This window comes from Sceloporus occidentalis, unplaced genomic scaffold (assembly GCF_023333645.1).
Source record: "Sceloporus occidentalis isolate IW3139 unplaced genomic scaffold, rSceOcc1.0.p SCAF_3, whole genome shotgun sequence".
Classification (NCBI taxonomy): domain Eukaryota; kingdom Metazoa; phylum Chordata; class Lepidosauria; order Squamata; family Phrynosomatidae; genus Sceloporus; species Sceloporus occidentalis.
In genome coordinates, this window is record NW_028316983.1 from 181,454,704 (window position 1) to 181,469,725 (window position 15,022).

A 15,022-nucleotide genomic window follows, 5' to 3' on the forward strand; every position below is an offset into this window, starting at 1 on the left:
TGCTGTACACATTTTTGCTTTTCAATTCAGTTAATACTTTAAGTCTCAGGATATGAATTTTCTCCTCAGCTTGAGTTTGTAAGAGTAAGAAATCATTCTCACTGTTAATCAGCCATACTATTCCTTGTCACTACACTATAATATGCTGAAATTAATATGAACTAGAGGCCATAACAGGGTCATTTTTTATGTTTGTTCAGATTGCAACATCCCATCAGCTTTGATCACATTTATGAGAAGGTGTGATTAAACAGTATCCGAACAGCCATCCCTCCCTCTAAGAATCTGCCTGAATTTTGAGAACTTTGGGGAAAGCTTTGTCTCTATCCCAGAACCTTCACAGGTAGGTTTGGTGAGGACTGCAGATGCGTAACTGATTGTGGCTGCTCCCAGATGTGGAACTCTCTTCTTTGGAATGCTAGTTTGCAACCTTTCTACTCTCCATTTGCCAGCAATACTGAGGTTTGTATTCAGATAGGTTTTTTAGCCATTAATTTGTTGCAGCAAAGGGGGAAAGTATACTTTTGTTCTCATTTGTCATATTTTAAACACTTATTATGTTTTAAATTCCATGCTGTTTTCATAGAACTGCAGGATTTTATCATTCTTTAATATTATGATTATTTTATCTACATGCTTTTTGTATTCTGTATTGTAATCACTCTTGAACCCTGTATGGGGAATAATGTGGAACATTAAATAAATAAATGACTTCATCAGAAAAGAAATCATCCCTTACTGACTTTCTCCAGTCAGTAGATGCTTGGGCTTCTCTAACCATATTCAGTCATTCTTTGTCATATGATTTAGTGTCGTGGTCCTACTAGTGGAAAAGGTGGAATATAAATGTTATAGAATAAGAGTAGTTGTTCAAGGCAGCCTTAACTAGAATGGTTTCAAAGATGACATTTGTGTGCCTTCAATAGTGGATAAAAATAATGTCAGGCATCCAGGTGGTAGAGATGTGACTAAAATGTGTGTGTGTGTGTGTGTGTGTGTGTGTGTGTATGCATGCATGCATGCATATATTTGATTTGTATACCATCCTTCTCCCAAAGTGGGACCCAAAACTGAAAGTGTAAGAAGGCACACTGATTGTTAAAAGAGGAGTGGATCTTTTTAAACATATAATTAACAAAACATGAAACATTTAATGTACTTCACAGCAACAACCTCCACTTCATCACAAAACAGGTTCAGGATTATATGTTGAGTGCTGTTCCCTTTTCTCACACTTGGATTTAATGAATGAGGCATTTCTATTAACCACGAAGAGCATACTTCTGTGCTTTCATAACAGAATGGTTTAGTTACCACAAAATATATGTGAACTCTGTCCAGCTTTTCTATGTACTTTCTAAGTACTCTGTAGAATGTTAGTCATCGTAAAGCTCCCAACACCCTCTCCCTACCTCCTCTACCCCAGGCTTTTCCAGGTTCACTAGGAATGACTGATTTAAGAATCCTACATGCACACAGCTGAACTGGGAAAGCTACAAAAGCTATGTTCCTGCATATGAGGAAATTCTACATGTGTTCAGCCAAACAAATGCAGTAGCCTCCTTCAGCTCCCCCTGTGCAATGTAGGAAAGTTGAGAATGGAGTCATGAAAACTGGCACATTGAAGGACATTGGTAATGTGGCCAGAACTTGGCCCATGCTGCTCCTTGTCCAGACATAATGCCTAGATATGAATAATGTCAAAAAAGTCAACTGACATCCTGTTAAGTAATTACAATGCTGTAAGTCTGCTTCATATCATCACAATTCACTTTGTTGTGCACAAAATGACCAAAAGTCCCTCCAAAACCTACTTTCTCAGCAGCACAAACCTCCACTCACCCAACATGACAGTTTCCATGTTGTGGAGAGCAGGGAGATGAGCAGAGATATTCCAGCTCTCTTCCTGCAGCTAAATGCAATGCAACAGGCATCTTCTGTATTGCTATTTGTTCTCTCCACACTCAGACAACACAGAAGTGGACATGTTGGGGAGATGCAGTGCTGAAAAGGTAGGTATGGAGGGCTATGTCTCCCAGTGCAGACTTTTGGATTACCTCTTTGGACACAACTCATAGAGGATTCTGGTTTTGTGTTCTTAAAAAAGGTAACATTTCCAGGCCCTGGCTATTATTGATTGGTTAGCAATTATTCAATAATTTCACTATAATGAGATGTTCAGCTTAATATATTTGCCATTGCATAAAGCCAGAGTGAGTAATTGTACATTTTTTCTTGCCCAAAGGTCAGAAAGATGCGGATTGACAGAGCTTCTGAAATAATAAGGCCCCTGGGGCAGACAAGCATTCATTCACTTGAAAACAACAGTGAGATTTCAGTGAACACCTCTGACTGTACACCAGTAGTTGTGCCAGAAGAAATCTTCTTCACCATTGCTACTCTAGGAATACTGGAAAATCTGCTCGTGCTTATAGCAGTGGGGAGGAATAAGAATCTGCATTCCCCCATGTATATTTTTATTTGTAGCTTAGCAGTTTCAGATATGCTAGGAAGCCTCTACAAGGCTGTAGAGAACATATTCTACATCATCTTTTGCAAAATGCAATACGTAAAATGTCGAGAAAAATTGGCAAAGACAATGGATGACATTATTGATTTCATGTTTATTTTATCACTGCTGGGGTCTATTTTTAGCCTGTCAGCCATTGCAGCTGATCGATATATAACTATCTTCTATGCACTCCGGTACCATAACATTATGACATTGAAGCGGGCTTTAATGGTGCTGGTGTTAATTTGGGCATTCTGCACTGGAAGTGGCATAGCTATGGTCCTTTTCTCCTATGAAGCAGTGACAGTGGTGTCCTTTACTGTTCTGTTTTGTTTTATGCTCATTTTGATCCTTTGCCTTTATATCCATATGTTCCTGCTTGCACGCTCTCATGCCAAAAAGATTGCTTTGATGCCTACAAGCTCTGTTCACCAGAGAGCTAACATGAAAGGAGCTATTACTTTAACTGTTTTAGTTGGTGTTTTTCTCTGCTGCTGGTCTCCCTTCGTCCTTCATATGCTTCTAATGACCTTTTGCCCACAAAACCCTTACTGCATTTGCTATGGATCCATTTTTCATGTGCATGGGATGCTAATCATGTGCAATGCTGTGATTGACCCAATGATTTATGCCTTTCGAAGCCCAGAGCTGAGAAGTACATTTAAGAGGTTGTTCTGCTGCCATAAGCCAAGCTGGACCTAACCACTAGCGCTTCAAAAATAAGAGACAAAGGCAGGATACAGACCATCCCTTTGGGGCAGCCTGCACCTGCCCCTTTCCCCGATGGATCGGGGCCTGAGCTGCCACAGCTGCAGCCCGGGAGGCCCTGATCCACCGCTTTTCCAGGCCTCTTCCTGGCCACTTCCCCATGGCCTGGAAAGGGGTGTCCTTGGGGCTTCATGCTCCAAGAACACCCCGACAGTGGCGGGGAAAGAAAGGCTGTGCCACGATACAAGCAGTGAAAGAAGCTCCGTTTCTGAGCTCCTTCCAGCGCCGCTGAAAGGGCGCCACAAGCACCCTGCAGAGGTGCCAGGATGTAATGGCCGCGCCATGCCGTTTGCATGCGACGCAGCCATCACGTCAAAATGGTGATGCCCATGTAGACAGGGTGCCGCCATTTTGACATCCTGGGGATGTACTAGGGTTGCGGGGTGTATATAAGCAATGCCCCAAGGCAACCCTAGTACGTCGCCAGGACGTGCTATCAGGCCCATCTGTACAGGGCCAAAAATTGCAGTAAACTGCAATGCCATAAGACTGTTTGCACTGTCATAGGTCAAGAATGTTAGCATCTGAAAGATGTTTAACACATGGCTCCAACATGTAGGTTATCCATGCACTGACATACAGATGTAAGTCGTGAATTTAGACACTCCCTACCACAAAACATCACCCAACAGCAATGAGCCACCCCGGTTTTATAGATTCAATTCCTGTTCCTACACATAGACATTCGTTTTCAGTACAGGTTAATGTCTTTCAACGATTCTTAAGAAATAATTACAGTTATAGTTTCAGTTATAGCACAAAGATTGTTATAGATATAAATATTTAAGATGTGTTTTAAAGACAGAACATGGAATACTAATGAAGTGATTATTAATTTTTTTTGAAGCCCTTAAATTATAAACCTCAATCACAAGCAGATTAAGATAAATTTGGCTTAATCATCCAGGGAATGAATGCTTTTTAGATGAAGCAAAGTTCTTAGTCATCCAAAGCTCTTATGCAGTAAACCATATCCATATGATTTCTATTAAAATTCATTGTGCTCCTTCCAATATGGAGGTAAATTGTCCTAAAAGCAATTTTAATTGCAGGCATTTCTTAAATGTGTTTAAATAATTTTTCATTAAAGAATGTTCAGTAAACAAGTTAGTAAACATCCCATACGTTTTGTTTCTACAGATTTACACACCTGATGGATGTCCCTCCCCCAGGATATATATTGGAAGTTCTGCTTGGAAGCAATGTATCAAAGGTAACAATAGGTGCATCTACACTATAGAAATAATGCCGTTTTGACACCACTTTAACTGACATTTCTGCATCCTGCAGAATTCTGGGATTTGTAGTTTTGTAAAGCACCAACATGCGTTGGCAGCAAAGGCTAAAGACCTTATAAAACTACAAATCTCAGGATTCCATAGGATGGAGCTACCGCACTTGAAGTGGCTTCAAACTGCATTATTTTGACAGTGTAGATGCACCCAATGTTACCCACAACACATTACTTTGGAAGATAGCAAAAAAGTAACAATTTAATTACTTTCCCTTTGAAAGTTATTAAACAACTGGTGACATTATTACGTATTTCATGCAAAATATACCATTTATTTATTGTTATTTTGAAGACAAAAAACCTGGGGCTGCATTCTGAGGGGATTTCTTTTTCAAATGTCATGCTATTTTACTACTTTGGATGGTTTCCCCAAAAAGAGTGAAAAAGTATTATGAGCCTAAATCTAAATATTAATTCCAACAAGAACAAACCTATTTAATCAGTGGAACTTCCATAGGTTTTGACTTACAATAAGTAATGGTAGCAATTCCTTTTAAAAAGTAACATTCAAAGCACTCTAGGTGGCCAAATAGGATGACCAAGTGATGATCTATGCAACTTTATCCTCCTCACATTTTTTATTCACACACAAGAAAGAACAATGTTTTCAAACATTGCAAGAAGCGAGAGAGAGCGAGGCAAATACATAGGTACACACACACACATATAATACAGATTAGTTATGTAATGTATCCTTGAATTTTGGGTGTAATATCTTGCCAATAACTACTCAAATACTTCATTACAAAGCTTGATTACAATGCGTGGGATAGATTTTCAGCCACCTGGCAGCTTTGTCAATGCAAACAATATATTTTGTGAATCTAAGGAAATTTGCCCAAAAGTGCAGGAATCCAGCTTTCTGTTTGAATAAAAACAACAAATGATGGCACCATAAAGACTAACAAATGTAATATGACCTAAATTTTTGTGGACTCAACTGGACTGTGACTGCTGCCAGTCCTCATCTAGTAGTTTGAGATTCAGAGAAAAAATGTCTCAACTTTTTCCATACCATACATAATTTTATGAATTTTTGTCATGTACTTCTTAGTCCTCCTTTTCCTAAATTTTAAAGACTCATATGCTTCCCTTTTTCTTCAAATGAAGGCTGTTCATTGCTTTGGTTCTTTTCCTTGACTTTTCCCATATTATCTTCAACTCTAGGATATCCTGGATGAAAAAGTGTAAATGACACGTGACAGGACATTGCCTTTCTTTCTTAAAATAGGTGCCACATGTCAAATTAGAATCTAGAGACATGGTAATTAAAACAATGGGATTTTAATGACAAGTGGTTCAAAAGCTCTCAGTAATTCTGAAGATGGTGAAATGCTTGCGGTAAATACTTGGTCCCTCTAGGCAACAGGATGACAACCACAGTTTTATTGAGACTGTTAAATTGCTTATGATTGATATAGCAAAACCTAATCTGACAACCTGACAATCTATAGTACAGAATGGTTAAAACTTCCTGCACTGTTGAGACTGAATAGCATTTAAGAGATGAAAGAAGCAGTGTATATTTGAACTGAGCCAATTCTTATAATCTTCCCAGGTCATGCTGATTCGAATGTACAAGGAGAAAAAGTGAAGATGTAGTAAAAGAGTTAGGATTTAGGTTTTTTTTAATAAAAATAGCAAGTGTGTATGAAGACAGAAAGGGTGAGAAGACCAGCATGGTATAGTGGTTAAAGTGCTGGACTAGGACTCTCGGAGACCAGAGTTTGAAGCCCCACTCAGTCATGGAAATTCACTGGGTAGCCTTAGGCAAGTCACATTCTCTCAGCCTTAGAGAGAGAGAATGGCAAACCTGTTCCTGAACAAATCTTGCCAAGAAAACAGTGTGATAGAAACACCTTAGGGTCACCATAAGTTGGAAACAACTTGAAGACACAAAAATAGCATCAGCAATAACAACAAAAACAACATAATCTATGTGAACAAACATGTTTTCTTTAAATTATTAATCCTTTACCTATCAACTGAAATCCAAAAACAAATAAACATACAAGTACAACATATAGAAAAACTAATTATACAATGGGACAAACCTAGCTACAGTGACTCTGAGGAACGTATGATGTGTCAACTCTGGAGGAATGTATGCCCTGTCAAGCACTATAGATTTTTTTTAAAAAAAATCTTGGTTTTACCTGTTACATCCTCTCAGATTTTAGTATCAGATTTCACCTTACTGATTATTCAAACAGATTCACCTGATATTTAACATGGTTGTTTATTTTGGTTCTTGCTACTCTCAGTAAATTGAATAAGACAAACCAAATATTAATAAAATTGTCTCTGTATATTCTTGATTTCTGTTTTCTATTACTTGATGTGTTAATTTTTAAACTAATTTCCACTTCGTGTCATACCACATGTTAGTAATAACATATATATTATATTATATATATTATATATATATTCCCATTCTAGCTGCTGTTAATAAAAGAGAATAAATCATTATGAAGATTATCGCATGGACAAATAGCCCAGCTGCTCCCTAATGGGATGCAGCCGAGTTGTGAAATACAGGCAGGTATTATCGCTCATAATTCGCTGCCAATTCCACTGGACAATTGCAACCTGGCTTCATTCCAGGTCCCAGGCGTACTTTGGAGGCCACTTTTCAAAGACAGAAAGTTCCTGAATTTGAAAAGCAGCCTCCTGGGACCAGGGAAACAGCCATGATGCAATCGCCTGGTGGAATCATTGGCAAATTACGACTGATAATACCCGCCTGCATCCCACAACCCAGCTGCATCCTGTTAAGGAGCAGTTGGGTTGTTTATCCATGTGATAAGCTCCTATGAGATACAGTCTTGTTCTTATCTGTAAAGATGTTTAAAATACGTAGTAGTTTTGGTTTCAGAATAAATTTCCAAGCCAAAGCTTCTTTGTTTCAGGTAAGTGAAAATGATCCTGCCTAGATGTTACCACAGCAATTATAAGTACACTAAATAAGTATGTGTGCTTTAAAAAAAGGCCCAAAAATGATTTCTCTGCAGAAAAAGTCACTCTGGAACCTCCTCCAGCAACTCTGTTTGGAGTTAATAGAAAACTGGATGGAAACAATTGGTCCATTGAATACAGAACTGACATGGCCTACAGAAATGGGGAATTTAGCAAATGGGTCTTTAGGTTACAGCTTTTTAAATTGCCTGGAGTGTAAGACCAGCCATTTCCCCCCACTGTGACAGGGACTCGTATCATGTTGGCACCCATTGACTAGAACTGTTTGGGGGGTTTGCTGGAAACTCTCTGAGGACCAGAAGCTGATGCCTTGTGAACCAGCACTGATCCATGGACCAACACTGTGATCAGAATATCAAATAAGCACATAGGACCAAAGATTTACAAATGTTTGCCTGTTTTACAAAAGTGATTAGTAGAAGGACCACAGAGAAAAGTTATATTTTAGAATACCAGAGTATGAGAAAGAAGGAAATCTGATTACCTTGCTTGTGTACTGGCCGGCAGAAATGTCCACAGATCCAGAATTAGAGTGAAAGACCCCTCTTGCCAAACATCTTCATCAGCTGTATTTGTAGCCAGATGCCCAGACATTTGGAGGAAGCCAACGGGCGGGCTATGGGGTTGAGACTGCCATGGTCGCCTTAGTCGATGATCTCCGTCTGGGCATGGACAGGGGTAGCGTGTCCCTGTTAGTGCTCTTGGACATCTCAGCGGCCTTCGATACCATCAACCATGGTATCCTTCTGGAGCGCCTGAGGGAGTTGGGTATCGGGGGCACTGCTTTGCAGTGGTTCCGTTCCTACCTCTCGGGTCGATTCCAGATAGTGGAGCTGGGGGACTGTCGCTCTGACAAGAGGGCCCTTACATCTGGGGTCCCTCAGGGAGCGATTTTGTCCCCTATGCTATTTAACATTTACATGAAGCCGCTGGGAGAGATCATCCGGAGACACGGGGCGCGGTGTTATCAGTACGCTGATGACACCCAAATAGTTTTCTCTGTGTCTCCGACTGCTGCAGTGACTAGGGATGGCATCTCTCCGCTCAATGCCTGTCTGGAGTCGGTAATGGGCTGGATGAGGGAAAACAGACTCAGCCTGAATCCAGAGAAAACGGAAGTACTAGTGATAGGTTCCCCTGGTCCCGGGAAGGAGGTTTGTCCACCTGTCCTGAACGGGGTCACGCTCCCCGTGAAGGACACAGTTTGCAGCTTGGGGGTGCTTCTTGACTCGTCGCTTCACTTGACTCCTCAGGTGGATGCGACAGTTAGGGGCACCTGCTACCAGCTTCGGCTGATACGCCAGCCGCGACCCTACCTGGACCGGGGGAGCCTTGAAACAGTGGTACACGCGCTGGTAACCTCTCGACTTGATTTCTGTAATGCGCTCTACATGGGGCAACCCTTGTACCAAACCCGGAAGCTTCAGTTGGTTCAGAATATGGCAGCCAGGCTGGTCACTGGTTCTTCCAGGGTCAGCCACATAACACCTATCTTGAAAGATCTGCATTGGCTGCCTATTTGCTTCCGGGCGCAATACAAGGTGTTGGTCGCGACCTATAAAGCCCTAAATGGCTTGGGCCCAGAGTACTTGGAGGACCACCTCTCCCCATATAATCCGCCCCGCACTCTCAGGTCAGGAGGGAGACAACTTCTGCGAGTTCCTGTGACGAGATATGTAATAACTTCGCAGAGGGCTTTTTCGGTCGCTGCCCCGCAGTCCTGGAACTCTCTCCCTATTGAGCTCTGCTCAGCCCTCTCCCTTGAGTCCTTTAAGAAGAATTTGAAGACCCATTTGTTTCGGCAAGCTTTCCCTACCATGTCTTGAATTGTTATCTGCTCCTGTAATGATGTCTGATCGTGTTTTAGCTAGGGGGTTTTATTGATGTTTTTATTGGTTTTAAGTTAGGAATGAATGATGGCTTTTATGATGTTGTATGGTTTTATCTTGGGGGGTTCCTATGTTATATAATGTATTGTTATTGTTTTTGTTATTATTGTTAACCGCCGTGATCATTGGAACGGCAGTATATAAATAAACCTTCATTCATTCATTCATTCATCTGGGATATCACAGGGCGGGTTATCACCATTTTTATGGACAATTTGCCGTACAGATATTAATTATCCTGAGCAAATAAATTTCACAATTCATTCCATGTTGTAATGAAGGACACCTTTTAAAATATAAAATATGTGCTGCATTCTGAGGGTGAAAATGTGTGATCATGAAAATGATTTGGGAAATAGTATTGATCTTAACTACAACATTTTTGCAGGTAATGAATATATTCACCAAAATTCAGACAGCTTATTGCAGTGCATCCCAGAAATCAGTTCTCCAGAACATGAAGAAGAAATTGTCATCAACTGTTGATAGCAATTAACTATGAAAGCATCCAGGTTGTACTTCAAAGTTCAGGCAGTATGAATTGATGTACCATGACCATCATTTTGTGAGTTTTTCAGTAATTATTGACTGTGGTTCATAGATTGCATAATTAAATTGTCTTTACACAGAGCTCTGAAAATTCATTATGGACAACTCAAAGTAACCTCTATCTGGCTTCAAATATAAGTACACCAATAAACGTAATTAACCAAGAAGCAGGCTAAGAATTTTAATGATATTTACATGTATATAGATTATATACTTAAGGGAAATGTCTGCTGTTTGGATATGGGTGTACATCGAAACGTGTATCACAGAATGAGTGGGCTATTCCTACTGAATGCACTTTGCTGTTTCAGTGACAGATATATTCATATTCCCATGTTGAATCTTTCTGTTCTGTTGTGGAAAGGACACAGAAGGATCATGTTGGCTGAATTTAAGAAAACAATAACAGACTTGCCAGAAAAACTCATCATAACTTTACAAATGCCTGTTTCCTCTGTCTATAAGCAACATGAATTCTTCCTTGAATAAACTACTGTTTGTGGAGGAAACTAGACTACTACTGCAAAAAAGTGAGAGCTCTTCCAACAGAAATCCTCATTTATTCCCAGATAGGACTTCTGGATGGTCTCTCCACACAGCAGGGAGGATGAGGGAAACTGGCCAATATACATTCAGACTCTATAATGTCAGATGAAAAGGCTGCACAACACTTGATATTATACCCACTTATGCTTCACTTAAGCTGTCTGCTTCCTTTAAATCCTATTTTAAGGTTTCACATGTATGTTTAGTGCAAAGGGACAATATTCCTTGCAGTCATTCCCATCAAGAGACATGCACAGAAACAGAGAGAAAGGCCTCAGTTTTCCTCTGCAGTCTCTCACAAAATGGTGACAGGAACTGAGGGACTGCAGAGAAAAGCAGAAGTATTGGAGGGCAGTATGTGTTTCTGTAGTGCTGCAGGAGATTTGTGTGTTTTTACATACTTGAGGGACTTTCTGCATGTTTGCAGGGGGACCATTCCTCCCAAATCATGCCAAAACAATTTGTTGTAAAAAAAAAATGGGGTGATGAGACTTTCAGAGGGGCTTCAGAAGTGACAAAAGTGGGGTCTGTGTCAGTTAGCCCACCCCTGGTTTAATGAGTTACCCTTTATTTAAAAACTCGGATTTTATAACACCTAAAGTGACTCTTTTAAAAAAAAAAAAGTTTTGATTAAAGTTCTACATTTATTTTCATTCACATTAATGATGCGGCTCACCAGTTAATGCATGTGATTTGTGCGAAGGTGTATAAACATCTAGATACAGTACTGAGGTGTCTCTCTTTTATTCCTTTGTTCTGATAGTTTTAGAATAAGGCAGGGGTTCCTTACAAAGAAATTACACATCACCAATAATGTTGTTTGAGTCAAATTCTAAATCAAAAGAGGAAGGGGTGGAGGAGTGAAATCCCACACTATCTATTTAAGCCTTTTCTCTCACATTCTTCCTGTAGGATGCATTTATCTTCTTGTTGCTGACACATGTTGTTCTGCAGAATCTTATGCTATTCACTGAGCATATAGAATCCCTCCCAAAAACACTACCAGTCACTCATAAAACCCTAAATCCTGGAATCCCAGCAGTACAATAGTTTACCTTTGACTCTATATATGGGACCCTCTCAGGGAACCTTATTTGTATGGAATTAAATATATATTTTTACACTCACCGACAGCAGCATACACAGGTGTAAGTTAATCCTACACCTGCTTATATATGGTTCTGCAGAAACATGTATTTCCTTTTCCCCTACACAGCAGTAAAAACCTCTGTTCCTTCCCCCAAACCCTGAAGAATAAGAGCCCTCCCTCCAGTCCATCTGCCTTGGTCCAGGCCTCAGAGGGAGAGAAGAACTGCTGGACCTGATCCCCTCCCCCCCCTCACCATTCCCTTCTCCTTTTGTGTCGTGTCTTTTAGGTTGTAAGCCTGAGGGCAGGGAACCATCTATTATCCCCTCTGTTGTAAGCTGCTCAGATTCCCAGTGATTGGGCAGCATATAAATAAATCCTATTATTATTACTACTACTTACTATCAGTCCAAAAAGGGTCCTTGCCCATTGCTATTCATGCTTGGAGCAGGGGATAGCAGAAGCGTCTAGCTATGTTCCTGTAGCCAGATATGAAGCAATTACTTCAGCCACTGTGATCTCTAGAAGACACAGTGGACCTCAGTGGATGAGATAATCACTTCGCATCTGACTACAGGGACATAGTCAGATGTTTCTCCAATGCCCCCGCTCTCCTCCAGGCATGGATAGAGGAACTTCAGTGGCTCTACAAAAGGTCCAGTGGTGGTAAATGGTTCCACATGCAGAACTACTATACTACACTGAGCCCTGCAGGATCGTAGCCAGATAGCTCTTCCTCTCTTCCAAATACCTTATGTATCTGCTACAAAGTAAGAGTAAGGGATGGTTAGTCTTCGTAGAAATGAACTGCTGTTGTACATCTGGAGGTCAGAGACTTAGGACTTTCAAAAACAAGAATCTGGAGTCCTAGAAAACTTGGAAGAAGGAGAGTTTATTTTCCAGTTCCTTTCTTATCTGCAGCCCCAGGAAGACTCCTGTTGCCTTGCAAGCCTAATGTGAATCTTTGGGATGGACTATTTGCGATTAGAACAGGACATTGTGGGGGCCTTTCACACTACACAACTATACCACTAAGATTTCATTTTAACTGTCAAGGCAGCAACCTATGGAATCCTGGGTTTGCAGCACTAGAGCTCTCTGGATGAGAATTCTAAGTACACCTCCCCCGCCCCAACTGTAAATCCTAGGAGTCCACAGAATGGTGTCATGGAAGTTAAAGTGGAATCTTAGTGCTATAATTCTGTAGTGTGAAAGGGCCTCACAAAGTCCAAATTGCAAAATGCCAGTGTAAATGGTTTCATATATGGTTGTGCTGCCAGCAAGCTTCTGTAAATGAGTCTTTATAGCAGATATAGCATTAGATTGGCTATTGTACAATGATAGCATATATTACCATGCTTATAAAATGATGCAATTCATTGCTAGGTAGCTATGTTGGCATCCCTTTGGACTACACAGGATCTCTGCTCCAGTCTTAGTTACATAGACCCATTCTTCCATTACTATCAGACACACATTCGGGATGTAATTCTTCACTGATTTACTTCACAAAGAAAGCAACTAGTAATTTTAGCAATTTTTTCCTGCTGTAAAAATGTTGTTAAAAGCTGCTCCTTTTTCAAAGACTATTCACTGTTCAGAACAATATGCTGCATAAAAACTGCACATTTTTGTGCAGAAATGTTTTATCTGTGCATAAATACAGCCCAACCCCTTCTTTATTAAGAGCATCAGAGATCCTAACAGTATTCTCAGTGGCTCAGTGGCTCTTCCATATTTCTTTCATAGTGAGAGCTGCAAGACAAGGAGGGTCTCACATCAGTGCTTCTGCACACCTGGCTTGGGAGCATTGAAGACTGAATACATCACAGTGAATTGAAACAAGAAACATCAAGTTTATGTTTTTAAATATATTTCTTTGTCATGGGCACACACACACTTCCCATTTGGGATGAAATGAGTGTGCAAGCATGCAAAAACTGCAAATGTAAACCACCATCCAAGCTGTTAAATCATAATGTCACCTAACCAAAGGAGTTAGCCTGTAAAAATGTATTACAGATTTCAATCAGAAAATTGTTCAAATCTGGACAAATTAATTTAAAACAAATTGAAAGGTTCTGTATAGTTGTGCCCTGAAATGAAGGAACAGACTGCCCCCTTCCATTTCCTTTCTTTCCTGTGTCAGCCTGTCCATTAATACTCACGGCTCCCAATGATGAACAGAATAGGAAGGAGTTCTCCATTATCACATTTTTAATGCCCCTGAAGCTGCTCAGTTAACACCTTGAACTGTTGATGTTCAATGTCATTCTAAACTGCACGCCAGTGACACTTCCCTAGTAGGCATTCTTACCAACTGGATTTTAAATTGTACTCGAGAAATTATTTGGCAAATTGGAGACAGTCACTGAAGCACCATCATCCACAATCATAACTATTAGTGCTGACAAAATATATATGTTGAGAAAGACTTGTGCTACGTATTTAAAATATTTAATGATACCAGGAAACTGTAACTTCATAGATTATAGCATGTGAAATCTATTCAGGCTGGCCTAGAAAGCTCCAGACTATTGGCTGTAAATGTTTCATAAAAATTCCAACTTTATTACCCTTTAAAAGTCTGTATTAGATCAAAGAATAGAATTTCACCTGTTCATTTGTTAGGAATTGACTATGGCTGTTAATAGGAATTGGCTGTTTCTGTCATTGCTGTTACAACAACTGCCATATTGAAGTGTTTGTCCCATTAGCTGTGAAGCTGGAAGTTGGAAGGTTGAATTTTATCATGAAATGGGGAACCTGCCTAAGGAGAGAAGAGTCTTTTCTCTCTACTTCTTCTCTACTTCTACTCTACATCACTATAGTTTGTCATCCAGTTGACTTTTCTTCCAGAGTGGTTCACACAGAGTTCAGTTTGTTCTTAAAATTAGACCCATCGTCTCACCCTGACTGCATCTACAACTACAGAATTAATGCAATTTGACACTGCTTTAACTGCCATGGCTCCATGATGTGGAATCCTGGGATTTATAGAAAGTAAAGCTCTGGTGCCACAAAAAATTACAGATCTAAGAATTCCACAGGATGCAGCTATGACATTCAAGGCAGTGTCAAACTGCATTCATTTCATATTTCAGCTGGGAATAAAGACCATGGCTTTGATATCATATCTACTTTGACCATTAGAAGGATGTACATTATTTTGACATTAATATCACAGGACATAAGAATGAACTCATAACAGAGGCTAAATCTCACCCAACACAGTGAAATTCAAAAACATATGTGTAAGATGTTAGGTTGTAGATGCTCTCTTGTCCCTTCAAGGGATGAAGGGTAAATCTCTTTTAATTCTAATTTTTATGTCAACCAATTAATTTCACACCTTTGCTAATCTAAATGAAGCTATCATTTAGTGTACATTTCTAAATTTT

The 15,022-nt window shown here is 40.0% G+C and overlaps 1 protein-coding gene across 1 annotated transcript; it reads left to right on the forward strand.

Moving 5' to 3' along the window:
- The first annotated feature begins 295 nt into the window (after positions 1-295).
- LOC149317175 (adrenocorticotropic hormone receptor-like) lies at positions 296-3,214 on the forward strand. The gene is made up of 2 exons (XM_089518837.1): positions 296-343; positions 2,246-3,214. Exon 2 carries the CDS (start codon positions 2,255-2,257, stop codon positions 3,212-3,214), a length of 960 nt encoding a protein of 319 aa, XP_089374963.1. The 5' UTR covers positions 296-343; positions 2,246-2,254.
- Positions 3,215-15,022: the final 11,808 nt, after the last annotated feature.

Coding starts and splice junctions, on each gene's coding strand:
- LOC149317175 (XM_089518837.1), top strand. CDS start 2,255: ATGCGGATTGACAGAGCTTCTGAAATAATAAGGCCCCTGGGGCAGACA.